General features: G+C 27.5%; 2 protein-coding genes across 4 annotated transcripts in view; one reads left to right on the top strand and one right to left on the bottom strand.

Annotated features, from left to right (window-relative positions):
* The window catches only part of LOC147806307 (ammonium transporter Rh type B-like), a 75,149-nt gene that overhangs the window by 34,909 nt on the left and 20,178 nt on the right, over positions 1 to 20,062 (bottom strand). The window contains exon 1 of one of the 3 annotated variants that reach the window (XM_087169138.1): positions 8,822 to 9,095. The exons of 1 other annotated variant lie outside the window; for it this stretch is intronic. In XM_087169138.1, coding sequence (XP_087025264.1) covers positions 8,822 to 8,824 — 3 coding nt within the window. In that variant the 5' untranslated portion in view covers positions 8,825 to 9,095. Of the gene's footprint in view, positions 1 to 5,513; positions 5,742 to 8,821; positions 9,096 to 20,062 lie in introns of those variants that run through there. One more of the 3 variants, XM_087169136.1, reaches the window with a different exon arrangement.
* LOC107456239 (ammonium transporter Rh type A) overlaps positions 1,200 to 20,062 on the top strand; it is a 49,060-nt gene continuing 30,197 nt past the window's right edge. Inside the window, exons 1-3 of the mRNA XM_043052047.3 lie at positions 1,200 to 1,514; positions 11,691 to 11,874; positions 15,681 to 15,831. Of these exons, the coding sequence (XP_042907981.2) occupies positions 1,358 to 1,514; positions 11,691 to 11,874; positions 15,681 to 15,831 (492 nt within the window). The 5' untranslated portion in view covers positions 1,200 to 1,357. The remainder of the gene's footprint in view (positions 1,515 to 11,690; positions 11,875 to 15,680; positions 15,832 to 20,062) is intronic.

Here is a 20,062-nt window from a genome sequence, read left to right as displayed (position 1 = left end):
CAGCAAAAAAATAGTGCAAATGCATTCAGTAATTTACACATTATGAAAGGGAAGACTGATTATGCCCCTTCTTCAGAAATTATTACCCTCATGGAAACTCTATACGTTCCCTGTTATTGAGAAGGATTATAAAAAGTACATACAATGAAAAATAGTACAAATGCATTCAACAATTTAGAAATTATGAACTAGAAATCTGATTATACCCTTCATCGGAAGTTATAACCTTCAAAATTATATATCGATATTATTTAGAAATTTTGAACTAGAAATCTGATTATACCCTTCATCGGAAGTTATGACCTTCAAATTTATATATGGATATTATTTAGAAATTTTGAACTAGAAATCTGATTATACTCTTCATCGGAAGTTATGACCTTCAAAATTCTATACGTACCCCGTTATTTAGAAGGATTATGAGACTTAAACAATGAAAAATAGTACAAATGCATTCAGCAATTGTCAAATTACGAATTGAAAGTCTGATTATGCCCCTCTTTGAAAATCGAGTTCGACCCTCCGGGAAACTCTATACGTACCCAGCTATTGAGAAGGATTATAAAATTTATACAATAAAAAATAGCACAAATGCATTCAACAATTTACAAATAATGAACTGGAAATCTGATTATACCCTTCATTGGAAGTTATGACCTTCGAAATTCTATACGTACACTGTTATTAAGAAGGATTGTGAGACTTAAACAATGAAAAATAGTACAAATGCATTCAGTAATTTACAAATTATGAATGGGAAGTCTGATTATGTGCCTTCTTCAGAAATTATGACCCTCGCGGAAACTCTATAAGTACCCTGTTATTGAGAAGGCCTTACTTATGCAATAAAAAGTAGTGCAAATGCATTCAGTAATTTAAGAATTATGTATGGAAAATCAGATTATGCCCCTTCATGGAAGGTTTCAGTCATCGGAAAAAGATCATAGCCATCTAAAAATATACGATATATTTTTTACAACAAAAAGGAAACTTATTCTTTTTTTATGTTTAATGCAATAGTTTTCAATAGGAGATAAATAAGTAAATCTCCTCCAATCAAATTTCAGCTCCACCCACTTTTTACTTGTCATTCAGTTACTCGCCTTTCAACGTTTTAGAAAAAAAAAGAGAATGAGATCTAAAAGAACAGGAAACAGTAAATGGAGAAGAAAAGAAAAAAGAAAAGAGATAATTTCGAAATAATCAGAATTCTTCTAAATGTTGATTCATTTAAAACATTTTGCTAAATTTTGGAATTATATTCTGTTACAATTCATAAACAAAGTCACAACAAATTTTTATTTCTAATAATTAGTCAATTTTGATTTAACAGAACATACTTAATAAAGTTAAAATTATGAATTGGCAAAGCTGCAAATTTGGCTTTACTGTTTTATTGCTTGAAATTGCTCTAATTATAGTTTTTACCTTTCTTGTGGAATACAGTGATGATGCGGATGTCATTCGTACGAATGTAACGGAAAAAAAGAATATAATACAGGATTACTATCCAAGTAAGAGTTACAATATATAAAGAAACACAATCAAAAATAATTTGTTAGTTATTATTTTGTAGCTTAAAAATGGTAGAAAATAAAACAACAATTATGCATCTAGATCAAGCATATCTATAAATTGACGAATATAATTATAAAAACAAGGTAATAACACTTCTAAAAACTCGTTTTGAGATATGTGAAAGCTTCAAAATTTAATTTTCAAAATGTTTATCGATTAATTCTAAATTAATAAAAAAAATTTATTAATTAAATAATTTGTAACAAATTAATTTAGAGGAAAATTTTGTTTAAGAAATTTAGTTTTAATTTAGTTTATAATTGTTATTGTATGTATTTTAATAGCTTTATTTTCCATTCTAAGTAAAATCTTGAACGTGCTTGTACATAATTACTTATGTTGCAAGAAATAGAATTGTTTGGGCTAACGAAAATTTATATTTTTAATGAACTGGCATATTTTTCTAACATACTGTAAATAAAATTTGGTGAATAGTTGCCACCGGAAAAGGTGTTTAGGTAAACTAAAAGTTTTTACTGGGTATTTAGTCACATTTTTTCAATTTACTTTTTCACTGTTATAACTTTATTTATTTAATGTTCGTTTATTTACTGACAACTCATATTTCAATGCTCATTGGAATTAATTTATTGTTTCCTTTCGTTAAAAAAAAAAAGAAGAAAAAAAGCATTTTTATTAATATAATTGCACTATTGCTTTGACACAAAAATTATTTCGATAATTTTATCTTCTTTTTTTATTATCCGATAACTGCAGTTCTGAACTTAAAAATGTATTTAGTTTATCTCAACACCAAACATAGTTTCAAATATACGTCAAAACATTTTTCAGTGTTTTTCTAGTTTATAAATTAAGTTAACGTTTTAAAATAACGATAATGCTAACATTTGGCATTTTTGCATTTATCATTATTTAACAACTATAAGAAGAATTTAAAGACTTTTAAATAACTGAATGTACATATTTTGTATAGCCAATGTATAAAAAAATTATTTATGTTGACGTAGAGCATTCGTTTCTGTTAAAAAGCATTTCTCTCTATACATATTTTTTAAAAATAATGACCTTCTTTAAGAGTATGAACTATTACAATAAACCTAAAAAAGGTTATTAACTTCTAAACTTTTTAGATTTTCAAAATTGAATAATTAACATCAAACATTTTTGCAATGCCGCGAAATATCAATTTAAATTAAAATCAATAATAATGACAGAATTTACCGATAAAATTGATAAAATCACAACCAAGTGACAAAAAACAAGCTATAGTTAGTTACATGTCTTCTGATAAAATCATCGTTTGCAAAATAGTGACATTTCTGGCAAAAAAAAAAATTTAAAAAAATATGGTAAATAAAGCGAAAAGTTATGGTATTTAAACCATTCATTAGGTAATTTTTCCGTTCCTATGGTAACGGTTTGCCCTAAATTTTAGTTTTCAAAATTAAAGTTCTCATTACCACATATTTAGTCGAAAATACCAAACTACAAAATAAATTTAACCAAATAAATGGTCTTTTTGCAATTCTCTACAGTATCATAATGAAATTACTAAATTTTATCAAGTTTGATAAATTTTACCACATTATGTAAAACCAAATTTTATCATTAATTTTATCAAAATCATTACCAAAGCGCTTCAATAAAAACTACCAAGCTTTTTAGTGTTTCCACACAGCCAGAAGCACGGCAAATTTTACCGTTACGAACTTTTCTTAGTCTTTGTAAGGTTTTAAAATTTTTTAAAGAATTATTTTTCCTTCTGAGCTATTATTCGTTACAATACTTGCATATATTACAATAGTTGCATATGGGGCAATAGTTGCATACGTATTCTATAGCATGTGCTAAAATAAATTTACAATTTAGATTAAAATGGATTTTTGGATAACTTTCATCAAGAAGAGAAAGCAATTATATAAAGTTAAAATCCCTAATATAAACACAATTATTAAAAGCTTTTTTAGTTTTAAAAGTCAGTTGTTGCGGGCGAGTTAAACTGAAATAATAAATTTGGAATTAAAAATTTTTTTTAATCAAACAAAGTTAAACATAGTTTATATTTTGTTGAAATAAAAGAATTTTTTTACAAATATTTCAATTCACTTATATTTATGTCTTTTATGACATTAAAACGTAAATCTTCTTATAAAAATATGTTAATGAAGAGTGCGTCAGTTTCATTCATAATTAATTATTTCTTTATTTTATGTTTGTGAAACTCAGAAAAATAGCCAATGCATTTATGATATTTTTTTAAACTTTTTCTTCAATTAGCCATTATATTCATTTAAGAAATTTATGTAAATATATATATATATATATATATATATATATATATATATATATATATATATATATATATATATATATATATATATATATATATATATATATATATATATATATATATATATATATATATATATATATATATATATATATATATATATATATATATATATATATATATATATATATATATATATTTACATAAATTTCTTAAATGAATATAATGGCTAATTGAAGAAAAAGTTTAAAAAAATATCATAAATGCATTGGCTATTTTTCTGAGTTTCACAAACATAAAATAAAGAAATAATTAATTATGAATGAAACTGACGCACTCTTCATTAACATATTTTTATAAGAAGATTTACGTTTTAATGTCATAAAAGACATAAATATAAGTGAATTGAAATATTTGTAAAAAAATTCTTTTATTTCAACAAAATATAAACTATGTTTAACTTTGTTTGATTAAAAAAAATTTTTAATTCCAAATTTATTATTTCAGTTTAACTCGCCCGCAACAACTGACTTTTAAAACTAAAAAAGCTTTTAATAATTGTGTTTATATTAGGGATTTTAACTTTATATAATTGCTTTCTCTTCTTGATGAAAGTTATCCAAAAATCCATTTTAATCTAAATTGTAAATTTATTTTAGCACATGCTATAGAATACGTATGCAACTATTGCCCCATATGCAACTATTGTAATATATGCAAGTATTGTAACGAATAATAGCTCAGAAGGAAAAATAATTCTTTAAAAAATTTTAAAACCTTACAAAGACTAAGAAAAGTTCGTAACGGTAAAATTTGCCGTGCTTCTGGCTGTGTGGAAACACTAAAAAGCTTGGTAGTTTTTATTGAAGCGCTTTGGTAATGACTTTGATAAAATTAATAATAAAATATGGTTTTACATAATGTGGTAAAATTTATCAAACTTGATAAAATTTAGTAATTTCATTATGATACTGTAGAGAATCGCAAAAAGACCATTTATTCGGTTAATGTCTTTTATGACGGATTTATGTCTTTTATGACATTAAAACGTAAATCTTCTTATAAAAATATGTTAATGAAGAGTGCGTCAGTTTCATTCATAATTAATTATTTCTTTATTTTATGTTTGTGAAACTCAGAAAAATAGCCAATGCATTTATGATATTTTTTTAAACTTTTTCTTCAATTAGCCATTATATTCATTTAAGAAATTTATGTAAATATATATATATATATATATATATATATATATATATATATATATATATATATATATATATATATATATATATATATATATATATATATATATATATATATATATATATATATATATATATCTTTTTCTACTATTTAACTTCATTATTTTGAAATGAAACTTTAATTAAACAAACGCAAGTGCGAAAAAAAGCTATTGAAACTCCGCAAAGTTTGAATTTGTTTTCAATTAACTTCCTAATTGGAAGCTTTAGAAAAATCAAATTACTAAGATTTAAATAAGATGTAGAAAAATGAAAACAATAATTACCAATATTTCTTTTTTCGAACTTAACTTGATTTTATTCTATTCATAATTAAGTGAATGATTATTTCTCGAAAATAATGGGCTTGTTTTTGTCTAATGATATTAAAATAAAAACTTCTGAAATAGTTTGAAATTTGTTTGAAATATAGTTTGAATCACCTTGTAACGCAAATGCGGGTTAGTTCCATCAAAAAGTCCTCCACGAAGGCAAATTTCTCTCAATACCTGATCCAGGAGCTCCCTTGTCTTTTGGATTGGGTTCAAAACTACAAGGTTACGGATTTGAGCATTAGTAGTCGTAAACATAAAATTGGGTTGGTTGTTCAACGACGGATTAAATAAAGTATAAAATACCTTTAACAGAATCGGCATTGGAAATCAACGATGGAAAGAAACTAAGAATTATACAGAAATATATGTAATTGATGACAATATTTATATTTTCAAAAAATGCTCCATTTGCTTATAGCGGTTATTTTCATTAAATCGAACCTATTGCAGAAAATATATTTTAAAATCATTAAATACTTATTGTGAATGCTTTTGTAATCAGGAACATTAGAAGAAGGAAAACAATTTCACGAACTTTGAAAGAGATACTATTGTCAGCATAATTTTTATGAAAGGAAGAAAAAAAATTCTTAACCGCATATGGCGTGCAGAACAAAAACCGAAACACAATAGCTTCTCCTCTAATAATCGTATTTAGCCTCTAGAACTATAAATATTCAAATACAATATTTGTGGTTTTACATGATAAACTTAAATATGTTAATTAATTATAGCTGACTTTACTTTAAGTTCAAAAATAAATAAAATTAAAATAACTTCCTATAATAAAACATGGCTTTTTTTTCGTCGAACTTGAATATGGGGTGTGGCAGCTATCTGTAAAACATGGTTCCAATAATTTTGGCAATGAAAGAGAGTTACAGTTTGAGCTTCATAATTTTTTTTTTCAAAGTCGCCAATTGGTAATTAAATTTTTAAGCGAATCAAAAGAACTTTGCACGCAATCGCAAAACTCTCTTATCCAGACATAACTTCATAGAAAATATAATTTTTCAAAATATCTTATTATTTTATTATTTATTTACGAACATTCATTTGGTACTTTTTCCGTTCATATGGTAACGGTTTACCAGAAATTTCGATTTTCATAATTTTAGTTACAGTTATTGAATTACCACACATTTAGTAAAAAATACGAGACTGAGATGTGAATGCAACCGAATAAACATTTTAATGCCATGTTCTAAAATATCATGAAACAATAACCAAATTTTACCAGTTTTACCAAATTTTATCGCACATTACAAAACTATATTTTATTGTTAATTTTACCAAAATTATTACTTAACCAAAATTAAAATTACCGAGCTTTTTGGTACTCACATAGAGACTAAAACACGGTAAATATTCTTGTTTTAGATAAGCATTTTTTTCACAGTGAGTTTAAAAAAAATCTACTTCCATTTTAAAATTGTACAATAAAAAAGCAATAAATAAATGATTTTTTACATTGAATTTTTTTGGGTAAATGAATTACTTTCTTTTTTATATATATAGTTTCAGACATGTAACAAAATAAGCAAAAAATTTAAATTAACATTAAAAGCTCAAATTGAGGCTACTCTCTTGCCATATAATTATGTAAAAGGAAATAGTCGTTTAGACATATAAGAGCAAATGCCCAACAGATAATTTCGCGACCCGAAATAGGATCTCAATCAATAGTTTTAAAAGTTCTAATATAGACCTTTTCAAGCTTCCACTTAATTCAACCAGTAAAAAAGAATGTAATCAGGAATTTAGATTCATGCTAAGCAGTTTTTAAATAAATGTAATTTTTGAAACTTAAAAGCACAACGTTTATTATTGCATTTCATTTTCATTGTATTTATAAACAAATAATTCAGTTAAATTTATAATTTCAATGTATTCATTAATCACCCCATAACCTCTTTACTGATTAAAAAATTATCCTGACTTTGATTTCTTTCAGTACAATAATTTAGTTCTTTTCTATCTTCGAATTAAAAATGAAGACACAACATTCATTAACTTCATAAAAATCTAATATTAGAATAAAAATAAAAAAACTTTTACTTTATTTTTTACTCAATATTTGATAATAACATTGGGGAACAAATTTTTATCGCATTTATACAAATAATTAATCTTGCCTGATTCGGGTCTGGGAATATCAAATCTGTAATTACTTCGGCATCTAAAGCTACATATTTCTTTTCAAATAATGTATAGAGTCTATTTTTTGTCGAAGTGTACAAGTTTAAGAACGTTATGTATAACAGGAGGTCGCGTAAATGTCACGAAAAACTTTAGTTCAAATCCTCTGAACTGAGATTTAGTTCAAAGCCTCTGAACTAAAACTGCAGTGTGTGGAAATGTCGTCATTCGCCGCTAGGTTCACTTCCCTATTATGAACTGTCTCTACGTGTGCTTCGAAACAGTTCTTAATAGAAAAATGATCTTTCTCCTTAATTAAAATATTTAGAATCCTTATACAAAATGCAGTAAAAAGCATTTATATCAGCTGTGGTAAATAAATATTTTAACAAGGAAGAAGCAATAAATGGAGAATTATTGATAAGATTAAAACCATTTAAATTGCTGTGAACTCAAAATTTAACAGAGCAACCCCATTTAGATTGCAACCCACAGTTAAGAAATCATTTTCCACACTTCGAAAAAAAGAAACGAAGTATACAGAATTTAAACCATTCATTTTATAATTTTTCCGTTATTATGGCAACGGTTTATCGGAAATTCTGGTTTTCAAAATTATACCACACATTTAGAAAAAATTCAAAATTGAAAAGTAAGTTTAACCGAATAACCGCTTTTAACCGTTTTTGCGTCATAGTAAAATTACGTACTAAATTTTATAAAGTTTACCAAATTTTACAACATCGTATAAAACCACATTTCATTGTTAATTTTACCTAATCATTACCTCATTAAAAATTACTGAGGTTTTTGATTTTTCCATGAAATCAGAAACACGGTAAATTTTACCATATTCTGGTAGTTTTAACTAAACTTTCTTGTTCAGTGTGGACCATGAAACTATAAATATAAATGATAATAATATTCGACACTGTAAAAATTCGGGATCAATTTACGATAAAAAGTACCGGTACTCAAAGTACCTGGACTTTTTGCCATAAAATCCATTTTTTTAAAACAAAAAAATCTTATAAACCGCAATTTTTACAGCAATAATTACCCTAAAATCCACAAATCACTCTAATTAAATAATTATTACTGTAAAATTTGCGATATGACATTTTACGGTATTAATGTATTTTACGAATGATATACCCAAAATGCTGGCACTTTTTACCGTAATTTGATCCAGAATCTTTGACAGTGTAGGTAGTTTTAAACACTATTTACAGTCAATGAATAGAAAGAGTACTTAAATTTTACTAACTATTACTCACCATATGAAATTTGAAGCACTAATAATAATTTAAATTAAATAATCACTCAAATGAATTGTTCTATTCCGGAATGAAATTAAATCAAGAAAACTGAGTAACACGAATATTACCATCCCGAAAATAGTTAACACAAAAGATTTGCTACTCCCTTCCTGATCAAGGCCTCGGTTCTAAATGTTTGAATAAGGTACTGTGATAAAATTTCCACATAGATGATAATTTAATAAAGAGACTGAACTTTCAAAAGCTTGAGCAATTTCATCGAAGTTCCCGTTATTTAACAGCAAAAACAAATAAATGTCTCTCCTTATGAAAGATAATTAATAAATTGTTTCCTCTAAAGCGATAGAACATTACTAGGAAATTATCCTTTCCAGACAAAGTCAATTATCTTTTCATTTTCAAATAAGCCGCATTAAATTATCATTGCGCATGGAGTTGAAATTACATAGAATTCCAGCGTTCTGCTTTGCATACTATAATTGACGAAATTATTGTAAAGCTCTTCTGCAAATATTTATTTTCCTAACTAGAAAATATAATTTTCAAAAGTAATCAAGGTTGAATTAGGGCAAATGGGGCGTTCTGATTATGTGGAATACGTACAAAATAAACGCATTTATATATATATATATATATATATATATATATATATATATATATATATATATATATATATATATATATATATATATATATATATATATATATATATATATATATATATATATATATATATATATATATATATATATATATATATATATATATATATATATATATATAAAATAAATAAATACAAGAAATGGAAATGATATTTAAGAGGACGCGCCTAAACCTTTATTTGCCTCAAAGTTTGACGCAAACTTTTTCAATGCTTATAAAATCTATTAAAAAATTTCGTTGAAATAGTTAACAATTTTTGAAGACTGCGTGTATGAAATAATGTTGCTGTTTTTTTCTTAAAAAAGAGCATTGTAAGAAAGTTTTTTTGTTTTTGTTTTCCTCCTTCACAGCTAAAATTATATTTAAAAAAACTGATATTTGTTTTTTTCATACTCTTGCATAATTTTGACGACATTCTATCTACTTTTCAAACTCGGGAAATTATTTTTTTCTTTCATTTTTATTTAAAAAAAGAACAATTTGCAATTTTCAGCTTTAATTGTTTTCACGAGTGTAGTTCTTATTAACACACATAGAGTAAAAAATTCAAAACTGAAAAGTAAGTTTAATCGAATAAATGCTTTTTATGCCATGCTCTGAAGTATCACGTTAAGATTACCAAATTATACCACATTTGTCAAATTTTTATTAAGCAACATTTTATTGTTACTTTTACTAAAATCATCACCAAAGCGCTTCGGTAAAAATAACCAGCTTTTAGGTGTTCCCATAGAGCCAGAAATACGGCAAATTTTACCAAAAGCTTTCACTTTTAAATATATTCTTTTTTTCTCATATGGCGTTTATCATTTTATTATCTCAAAGTAAACTTTTTTTTCAAATAATGCATTTACTGAGAGTTTTATTTTTCAAGCTAAAAGTTAATTTTATTTAAATCGACGCAAATACCGTCATTGTATAACGTTAAAATGTAGCTAGTTCATTGAATTCAGAGAAATTAGAATGATAACATCAATCTATCTGATTTAATGATCCTGACTTTCCTCAATGATCAAAGTCGTTTAAATTCTGCACATTATAGTACACGTTATTCTGCGAATTATTTCATACTTTCAAGTGTTCCATAAATTGTTATCTAACAGAAATTGTACATGAAATTTATAAGTCTTACTCAAACTGTAATTTACATATTTTCATATTCATTATACAATTTACATATTTTATGATATATCACTATATCATAAATTTATGATTTCATATCATCTATTCATTAAATAACATGGATATAGGAACACATAGAATTAATTAATTACAAGAGCTAATTAATGATTTCGTTACATATTTTATTAATTAACTTTAATTAATGATTTTTACCTTTGTTTCGTTACGTTGCACTAATTTATGATTTATGAACATATAATCTTTGCATAGCATTTACTTTTAAATTTCATGATTGTATGGCTTCATGAGAGTAGTTCTTTGCATTAATTAATTATAAATATTTATTTTCATATTTAATTAATTATAAATATTTAATTAATTATAAATACTTAATTAATTATAAATATTTAATTAATTATAAATACTTAATTAATTATAAATATTTAATTAATTATAAATATTTATTACAAGATTTCGTGATTTACTAGACAGAATTCATAACTTTATAATGTCATAATAATAATTTATATTTCCATAAATTTATAATTTCATAACACGAATTTCTGATCTCAATCTGTAAATAAATATCTTAATTTAATTAATATCTTTAAATTAACTGTCGTAAATCTTACAGTAAATGAAAGTTAATTCATTTACAGCAAAAATTAATATTTTCTTTAAAAGCGTAATTTTTTTTTTTGTTAATTAAACAGACTATTCAAATAAATACCAGATTAACTTTTAAGCTTGATGATTATAATTTATATGCATATTATAAAATGGAATTTTTTTAAGTTGATTCAAGTATTTCGTATTAAAATTAGAAAACGTCTTATAGAACAGCTTTTAATAAATTAAATGTTATTAAAATAATTAAAGTCTATTTGTGAAACTACTTATTTTCAAACTAAACGTTCCGAAACATCTCAACTCAATGATAGCAATTTAATATAACCAATTTTTAAAAATGGTAATCATTATTTAAGATCACACTAATAATTATGTTTATGTTAGATATTGATCCATTGTGTTTTTTTATGAGACTCCAGTTTTCCAATAAAAATATTTTTACAATTTTTAGTGTTCCAAGATGTTAATGTCATGATATTTGTTGGATTTGGTTTTTTGATGACTTTCCTGAAGAAATATGGATACAGCGCTGTTGGACTTAATATGCTGCTTGCTGCTATTTCCATTCAATGGGCTATAATTATGCAAGGAATATGGAAAATGGTAGATGGTAAGATACCTGTAAATATCATAAGGTAAGTGATAAATTGAATTCTCGAAATTATGTTGGCTATAAACCGTTAGTAATTTCTCGGAAAAATGTTTAAATAACAATTTATTTAACTGTTATTTTACCATATTCAAACAAAACAGTAAAATAACCGTAGAAACGAAGACATTCAATCTGTAAACTGTGACCATTTATTAACTACTTTCATCTAATAGGGCTAAACAAATAGAATTTTACTGCACCAACTGTTTCCACCTAATGAAGCTAGTTAGATCCTTGCAGCTGGGTATATAATATGGCCGAGAGGATTAATCAGTCATTCTCATGACCGACAGAAGGCGGCTTGAGTCCCAGCGCTGACACCACGATATTTCCTCCATTCCTTCTGCACTTGAAGAGTTTCCAGTGGCCTGCACACTCCAATTTGTGTCCGTGGGCTGTTAGAATACGATACTCTCATTTACGCATAGATAGCAATATAGCTGTAACCGTAAAGCTGCTAAACTATCGCCGAAGTTAATTTTTTTTTACTGTTTTGAAACCATGCTAAATGTAAATGGTTTAAAACTGGTTAAACTTTACTAAAAAAAATAAACATTACGGTAAATTGGATGGACTGATTTCTGCCGGTTATTTTACCATAGTTTTAGAATAAAAATACTAACAGTGCAGGATATAAGTCAGTAAGAATACGATAGATATAAGTGGTCAGCGAAAGGTTCGTTTTGGAAGGATCGTTTTCTTTTGTAGTAAAAAGCGTTTTATTTTATTTTATAACCGGCGTTGAGCAGCCGACACAATTCTGAGTTTACGACTATCAATGTTCTACTCCGTAGCCTTGCAATTTTGAATCCAATAAAGAAGACTAGGGAACTCCCGAACAAACATTTGGAGGCTCTCGTGGAGGATTTTTGATAAAACTAACCCACATTTGCGTTGCATGGAAAGGAAAACCACAGAACCACCCAATGTTAGCCCGACGGCAAGGGAACCCATGATTCTTCTAGTATTGACAATATTTTACTTTAGCTCTGTGGTCGGTGAGAGCAGGAAGCAGAATTCGTATCAAGCAGCCACCGCTGAGATGTGATCCTGGGCCTCCTCATGAAGAAAAAAAATATTTTAAATTTATTTCATAGCCGGAGTTGAACAGCCGACACAATTCTGAGTTTACGACTATCAATGTTTCACCCCGTAGCCTTGTAATTTTGAACCTAACCCAGAAGGCAAGGGAACTTCAAGCATTTGGATAAACTAACCTTCGATGAGAACTTTTTTAATGGAATTCACCCACATTTCTGTTATATGGAGAAGAAAACCACGAAAACCTCCTTGCTTCAATGAGAGGATATATATTGACTAACTGGGAGATTTTGCCCCTCGTTCCCGTTCTTGCTAGTGGAACAAACCGTAGAACTACCCCTCTGTTCGTTTATAAAAATCATTCTTTATTTAAATTTTAGATAAATTTTCTCACGAAACTTATGGTGCTTCATACTTATTATGATGTTTTCAATACTTGATATGCGTCAGAAAATTTTATATTTTTTTTAGATCATGTTAATCGAAACAAACCTATGTTAATCAAATCCGTACTTCTTTATTAGAAATTGAATTACAAATTCCCTATTGTTGTTCTTTCTGCCAATAATCGTTGAATACAAGATTAAAAAACATATCATTAACGAAGTTATTATTATTTTTTATCTTGTATCGACAAGTTTTTAAATGAACTTTTGGAGTACATATTATGCAGTGTAGTGCAGAAAATTATGGATTCCCCTTTTAAAAAAAATAAAGCAAATCCTACCACTCATCACCTGTCGATTAAATGAAAACTTATAAAGGAGTAAGGCGTGTAAATAGATAGAAGGAATGAATTATAAATAAAATAAAAACAAAACAAATACTGTAACATCAGGAAATGATGATTTATTTTTCTTTCGCATATAAGGTCGTATTTGTCACTAACCTTCACTCACTGCATGTTATTTTTATGATCGTATAACTCATCACTGCACTTAATTATTCCAGAGAAACTTTTAAACTATATCGTAGAACACTTTTATGATAAATGTTTAAATGCTAAAAGCATTAGATAATTCTCCCAGTTTAAGATTAAAAACAATCAGTTTTTAGATATTCATTTTAATTTTTTAACTAAAACTATAAAAACTATCTAATGGACTTTTTATATAAAAAGACATTTTACCAAGAATAATTATACTAACTCAATTCTTTTTTCATAACCGTTGTTAGCAACCAACTCAATTTTGAGTTTACGACTACCAATATTCAAATCCGTAGAGCTGTAATTATGAACCCAATTCAGAAGACAAAGCAACTCCTGGATCAAGCATTGAGAGAAATGTGAGTTCGAGGAAGACTTTTTGATGGAACTTACTCGCATTTGCGTTACATGGAGAGAAAAACCACGAAAACCTTAACAAACGAAAATCTAAAAGATTAACGTCAAAATACAGGCAAAAAATTTGATGCATGAATAGTGTCTAAGTGTTTAAAAACAAGCTAAAAACTGATTTTTCAACTTTCTGATATTAATCATTGTTGCATTACGACACAGACACAAGAACTAAATTGATAAAATAGCGTGTTATCTGTGAATTGTTTATACAACTGAGTTTTCAAACTCTACAACCATCTACCGATTTAAATATTATTTTAATAGACAACTAGTTAAACACAAAACAATAAATTTCAACGCAGAAATAAATGTAGTTGCAGTTTATAAAATTTTATTGAATATTTCAGGCATTATAAAATTTTATTTAAAATTTTTAAACTTAGGTAGTCTAGATAAACATTTTGTTGTTCTATAACTCAAATAAGCAAATATATAAAAGAAACAATTGAATGAAAATCATTTGTTTACTTTCTCTCGATCCTATAAAGTAAATATTAGCAAATGTAAACATGAATCACCAATTAGGAAATGGAAGGTATACTAAGAATGGTATTTTAAAATTGAACTGAAAATAAAAAAATAAATAAATTCTCATTTAAATTAAACCATTTAATTTCCTTGATGAATGTTTATTATATTACAGACATCATGTTTATCATTAGTTTTAAGTTTGAGAGTAGTAAAGTTTATTAAAGATATATGGTGCAATAAACAATGATCATTAATGGTAATTTGTGAAACTCTGCATTCATTACATCGTTAAAATTATTGGAACATGTTTAACTGTAATATGATGCAAATTTGTTCACTTTAAATTAAGTGTGAAGTTGATATTTAGTCATTCTTAAACAAAATCATATAATATGGCAATGTTTCAATTTTAATGGAAACATGGTGAAACTTAATATTTTATAAACGTTGCACCGAAATTTTACAATTTAATTATTCAAACTCTCGGTATTGCATAAATTTACATGATAATATTATCCATCAGTACATTCATTTGAGTGATGTACACAATTGTTTTATTTTCATCAGCTAATATATTCTTTACATTATTACAAATTTACGTAGTATTTAAATAAATTCGTAAATTAATCTATTCAAATTATTGATGAAATTACATGAAATAATATTGTTTAAACATAATGAACAGAATATTTGGTCATTCGAAAATATTTCATTATGAAATATTTAATGAAATTGCGTGAAATAATGTTGTTTAATTTGGATGTTAAGCAGAATATGGATATTCGTGAATATTTCAATATAAAATATTTAATCAAAGTACATGAAATAGTGTTGTTTAAGTTTAATATTAAATTGAAGATACCTAAGTACATCAAAGAAAATTATTTAATCAAACTGCATGAAATCTTGAATATAAATATTCTTAAATGTTTCAGCGTGATTGGAGGAAATTTTGCATCTGCAACAGTTCTCATTTCTTACGGAGCACTCCTAGGTAAAACTAGCCCATTGCAGCTAGTAACAGTAGCTGTTTTAGAGATAGCAATATTTGCTTGTAATGAATATCTTGGAGTTCAAATATTAAAGGTATGTCAAATCAGACTTGAAAATTTGTTTAGAATTTTTTCATTTATTTTATATTTTCTTGGTTTATAAAGAATACAGGGTTATTCATAATTCCCTCCGGGGTTTCGAAGTGTTAAAAAAACTAAGACGAATATGGCAAAAAAGAACATATGAAATTATTCCGAAAGTATTCAAGTTTTAATTTAAGAAGTTGCCGGTAGATGGCAGTAACATGTACCGCTAAAGCCACTTGTAGTAAAGAAAAATGGCGTTTACAGGCGGAGGGAATTATGAATAACCCTGTATTATACAGCATAATGTATGATTGACTGAATGTAAACAATAACAAGCTTCCTTAACCGGAAGAAATTTAGAAAACTTCCGGTGTATCCCTCCGCTTATGTAATGCTTATGAGGCGATGTGTGAACAGGCTTCATATTCTACGAAGTTTCATTATTGTGATTTTCATTCAAATTTACTCAAAATCTTAGCATTCATAAGAGTTTTTTGTAATTCATAAATTCTAACAGGTTGGAAGCCTAAAACAAATTTACGAAAATTAATATCACAATATAAATAAAGTGTAAGGTTTGCTACGTTTTGAGTGTTATCCCTTATTTGGCTATAATCGTGTAAAATATCGCGGGTTGTTGCCTTTTGAGTAGCCTCATAGCATACTTGTGGGGTCTTCCGAATTAATTTTTTTTTTTCTCGTTGAAAGTTAAATTGAAAGAACGAGTAATATTGTGAGCACAAGTATAATAACATCGAATGGCGCATCTCCAATAAGTAAGCGATGTAGCTTAAAGCCTAATTTTGACCTATTAGAACACCGAAATGTGCAACAACCTGCTTTTTAATCATAATTTAAAAGTATGACACAAATAAAGTAAAAAGAAAAACGAAAATAGAAATAACAGATCGGGTGCAATGATATTTCACCGTTCAAACTAGTCAACAAAATGGCTACTGTTTGCGCATGTGATCGGCGACAGCCAATCAAAATCGACAGCGGCACAAAGGTCGTTGGGAAAAGCTGTGTGAGGTATAATGTTTTTGGCATATCATCATTCCATGCTTTAATTTTTTCAAATCATAGTTTATGACTTTGTTATCTAACTAAAAATATCGACCCCTGACTCGCTAGGTTCGTCAAACTCTAGAACTGATCTCACCTTTTTCTTTACCCAGCACTGTTTGCTGAATTAATGTAATATTTTAATCTATTTAAGTCCAGCGTCGTATAAATAGTGGTATTTTTTTAAAATAAAGTCAAATATGTGCAACTGTTGTTCTTAACTTCCTTACGAACTCATAAAATTTATAAACATTAAAGTAAATATTAAGGAAATTGAAACTGTAACATGCACTGTAAAAAATACTAAATTAAATTACGGTGTAAAGTATCGGCAACCGTAAAAACCATTTTATCGTAAAATCTATTTTTACAGTAAAACATTAAACCAAAATTTTTACAATAATATTTATTTAATTGCAGTGATTCAGTGATTTTACAGTAAAACTCACGATGCATCAGATTTTTTTTTTCGTTCTGTAACAAGTCCTGGTAGAAATGGGCTTTATGATAGAAAGTGCCGGCACTCTCAGAGCCGGTCCTTTTTACTGTAATTTGATCTAGAATTTTAAATAATGTATTAAAGGACAGATAGAGAAATGGTCATGTTCTAAGTCCTTATCAAGATTTTATAAGAATTCTATTTGTTTCTAAATTGCAGTTTTAGTTTGTTACCACGGATAAAGATATTTCGAACAAAGCTCAAATGTTGAAGTTTTATGTAATAGGTATCAAATAAACTAAAATAAGTACAAAGAATTACATTGTTATATTTGGTAATTATTTAAACTGAACCAATGCTGAGCAGTTTTAATGCTAAGACTATAGAAGTAAGTGTCTTGGCCCTTTGAAGAGATATATAACTGAGAAAATAATTTGATAACCGTAAATATTGACTATTATGAGTTAACCGTGAGCAATCGCAACATGCCAAGTGAGGCTGAATTCAGTTAATCTCTATTTTGATATAATATTTTGGTCTTTTTGTATAATATTTTTGGTCTAAAAGACATGCCCAGAAATGAGCTACTGGCTCATTGCAAAGATTTGGAAATAGTTTTAACTGATGGAAATTCAAGCGATCTTAACGCCCTGGAACTAGCCGATGAAATAAGCATTGTTTCGTCATTATTAACAAAAAAGGAAACCCCTGTTGAAGTTCTCAAGTTTATCGCTACACTTAAATTAGCACCAAACCTCAGCATAGCATTAAGAATCCTACTTACATTGCCAGTCATTGTGGCTTCAGGGGAAAGAAGCTTTTCAAAACAAAAAATAATAAAAAATTATCTCAGAACGATGCAGGCGCAAAATCGTCTCAGTGGATTGGCAATGATAGCTATAGAACACCAAATTAGTGACGAATTAGATTTGAAATCACTGGTTCGTGAGTTTCCCGAAGGAAAAGTTAGAAAAAGGGCATTTTAATTACTTCGGTTAGTTAGAATTTATTTATAATATGGGATATTAGTTTAGTTAGCATTACTACACTTTAATCTTTGTTATTTTGCCTTAAATGCTAAATTGCTTATCTTGTTATCTGATGATTGAGTTTTTAATAAAACGTTTTTTTAAATATTTTTTTTCAATGTTTTCTTGACTTTCTGATATGGTCGCATGAGATTTACTTAAAAAAAAACGGGGGGGGGGGTGCAAAATTAAGGTTTCGCCCGGAGCGCCAAAATGTCTAGGGACGGCCCTGAAGTTATTTGCTTAATTTAATAACGTAGAGCCACTGGGAAGGGCAGCAAAACTATTAATAAATAAAAACGATTTGAAATTATTTTAGGCTTACTAATTGCTTCGGTATATGCTTTTCAGTTTTACTCAGCACTAATTCAAAAAAAATTTTTGTTCACCCCGTACAAAGAACGGGTGTTTAGCTAGAATTTAATAAAAATAAATTAAGTTTAAGACTTGCATTTAGAATTTTTCTTTAATTTCCTCTAAATTATTACAAAATCTTTCTTTAAGTTCGATATCTATGTAAAAATATTCTTACAGAATTATCCAGAAATAAATTCAACATAAAAGGGATTGATTTTTTTTTTCATCTTCTAAAATGAGATTTTCATAATCATTCCTTGATTTATTGAGTCCTCAGATAAATTCGTTTCGTTCTTTTTTGAAACATTCGAAATAGATTCAGAATTTGTTTTTATTCTTTATTTTAGATTTTCTTTCTTAAATCTCAGCTCCGCCCAACTCTTTCCATGAAGTCTTCATTCTTACTCGCTTTTGAAATTGAAAGAAATTTTATCTCACTTCATACATTTGATGATAAAGTACCAAAAAGGGAAAAAAATAAAAAATACTTTTTTTTCACGAACTTTTTTCTCAGTCAAAATATATGCATGATTCAGTCAGTTGCTTGCGTCCTTTTCGAATACAAAACAGAAATATTTTGAAAACGAATTAAGTTAAATTTCTAAAAACATCGGATGCAGAATATTTATAATCTTTTTTACAGATATTTTATTGAAAAGTATTCGAACAGAAAGAGATGAAAATTTTTAAAAGAATATATTATATAAAAAAAAGCTGTCAACACTAAGAATTTCTGATCGATCAATTACAAACCTGTTACATACCACCCAAAAATAAAATTTGAGAAAATTTTACATTATTTTATGTATGAACTTACATTATCCGTTATATATATATATATACACCGAAGAGCCATTACATTATGACCACCCTGCTAATAACATGTAGGACCACCCTTAGCCCTCAAAACTGCTAGCACCCGCAGTGGCATTGATTCCACAAGGTGCTGATAGGTAGTCTGAGGTATCTGGTACCAAGCGCTCACCAACTGGTCCTGCAATTCCCTTATGTTGCGAGGGGGTAGCATAGCAACACGAATTTGGTTTTCCAAGTAGGACCACAAATGCTCTATTGGATTAAGGTTAGGTGAATTTGGGGGCCAAGGCATGACTTGAAAGTCACTGGAATGTTCCTCGAACCAATCCATGATGATTCGACCCTTATGACATGGTGCAGGAAAAACTGTTGCCATGAGTGAGTGAACCTGGTTTGCAATTATGTTCAAGTAGCTTACAAACGTCAGGGATTGTTCTATGAGGATTATGGGTCCTAATGTGCCCCATGAGAACATTGTTCCTGGGCGAGAAACCATCACAGCCTGGGCGAGCCCATTGTTATAGATGGAGGGT

Source organism: Parasteatoda tepidariorum, chromosome 8, assembly GCF_982258835.1.
Source record: "Parasteatoda tepidariorum strain Cologne lab strain chromosome 8, Ptep-v5.0, whole genome shotgun sequence".
NCBI classification, from domain to species: domain Eukaryota; kingdom Metazoa; phylum Arthropoda; class Arachnida; order Araneae; family Theridiidae; genus Parasteatoda; species Parasteatoda tepidariorum.
The sequence above is the reverse complement of the archived record's forward strand: the minus strand, read 5'-3'. Positions and strand labels throughout refer to the sequence as shown.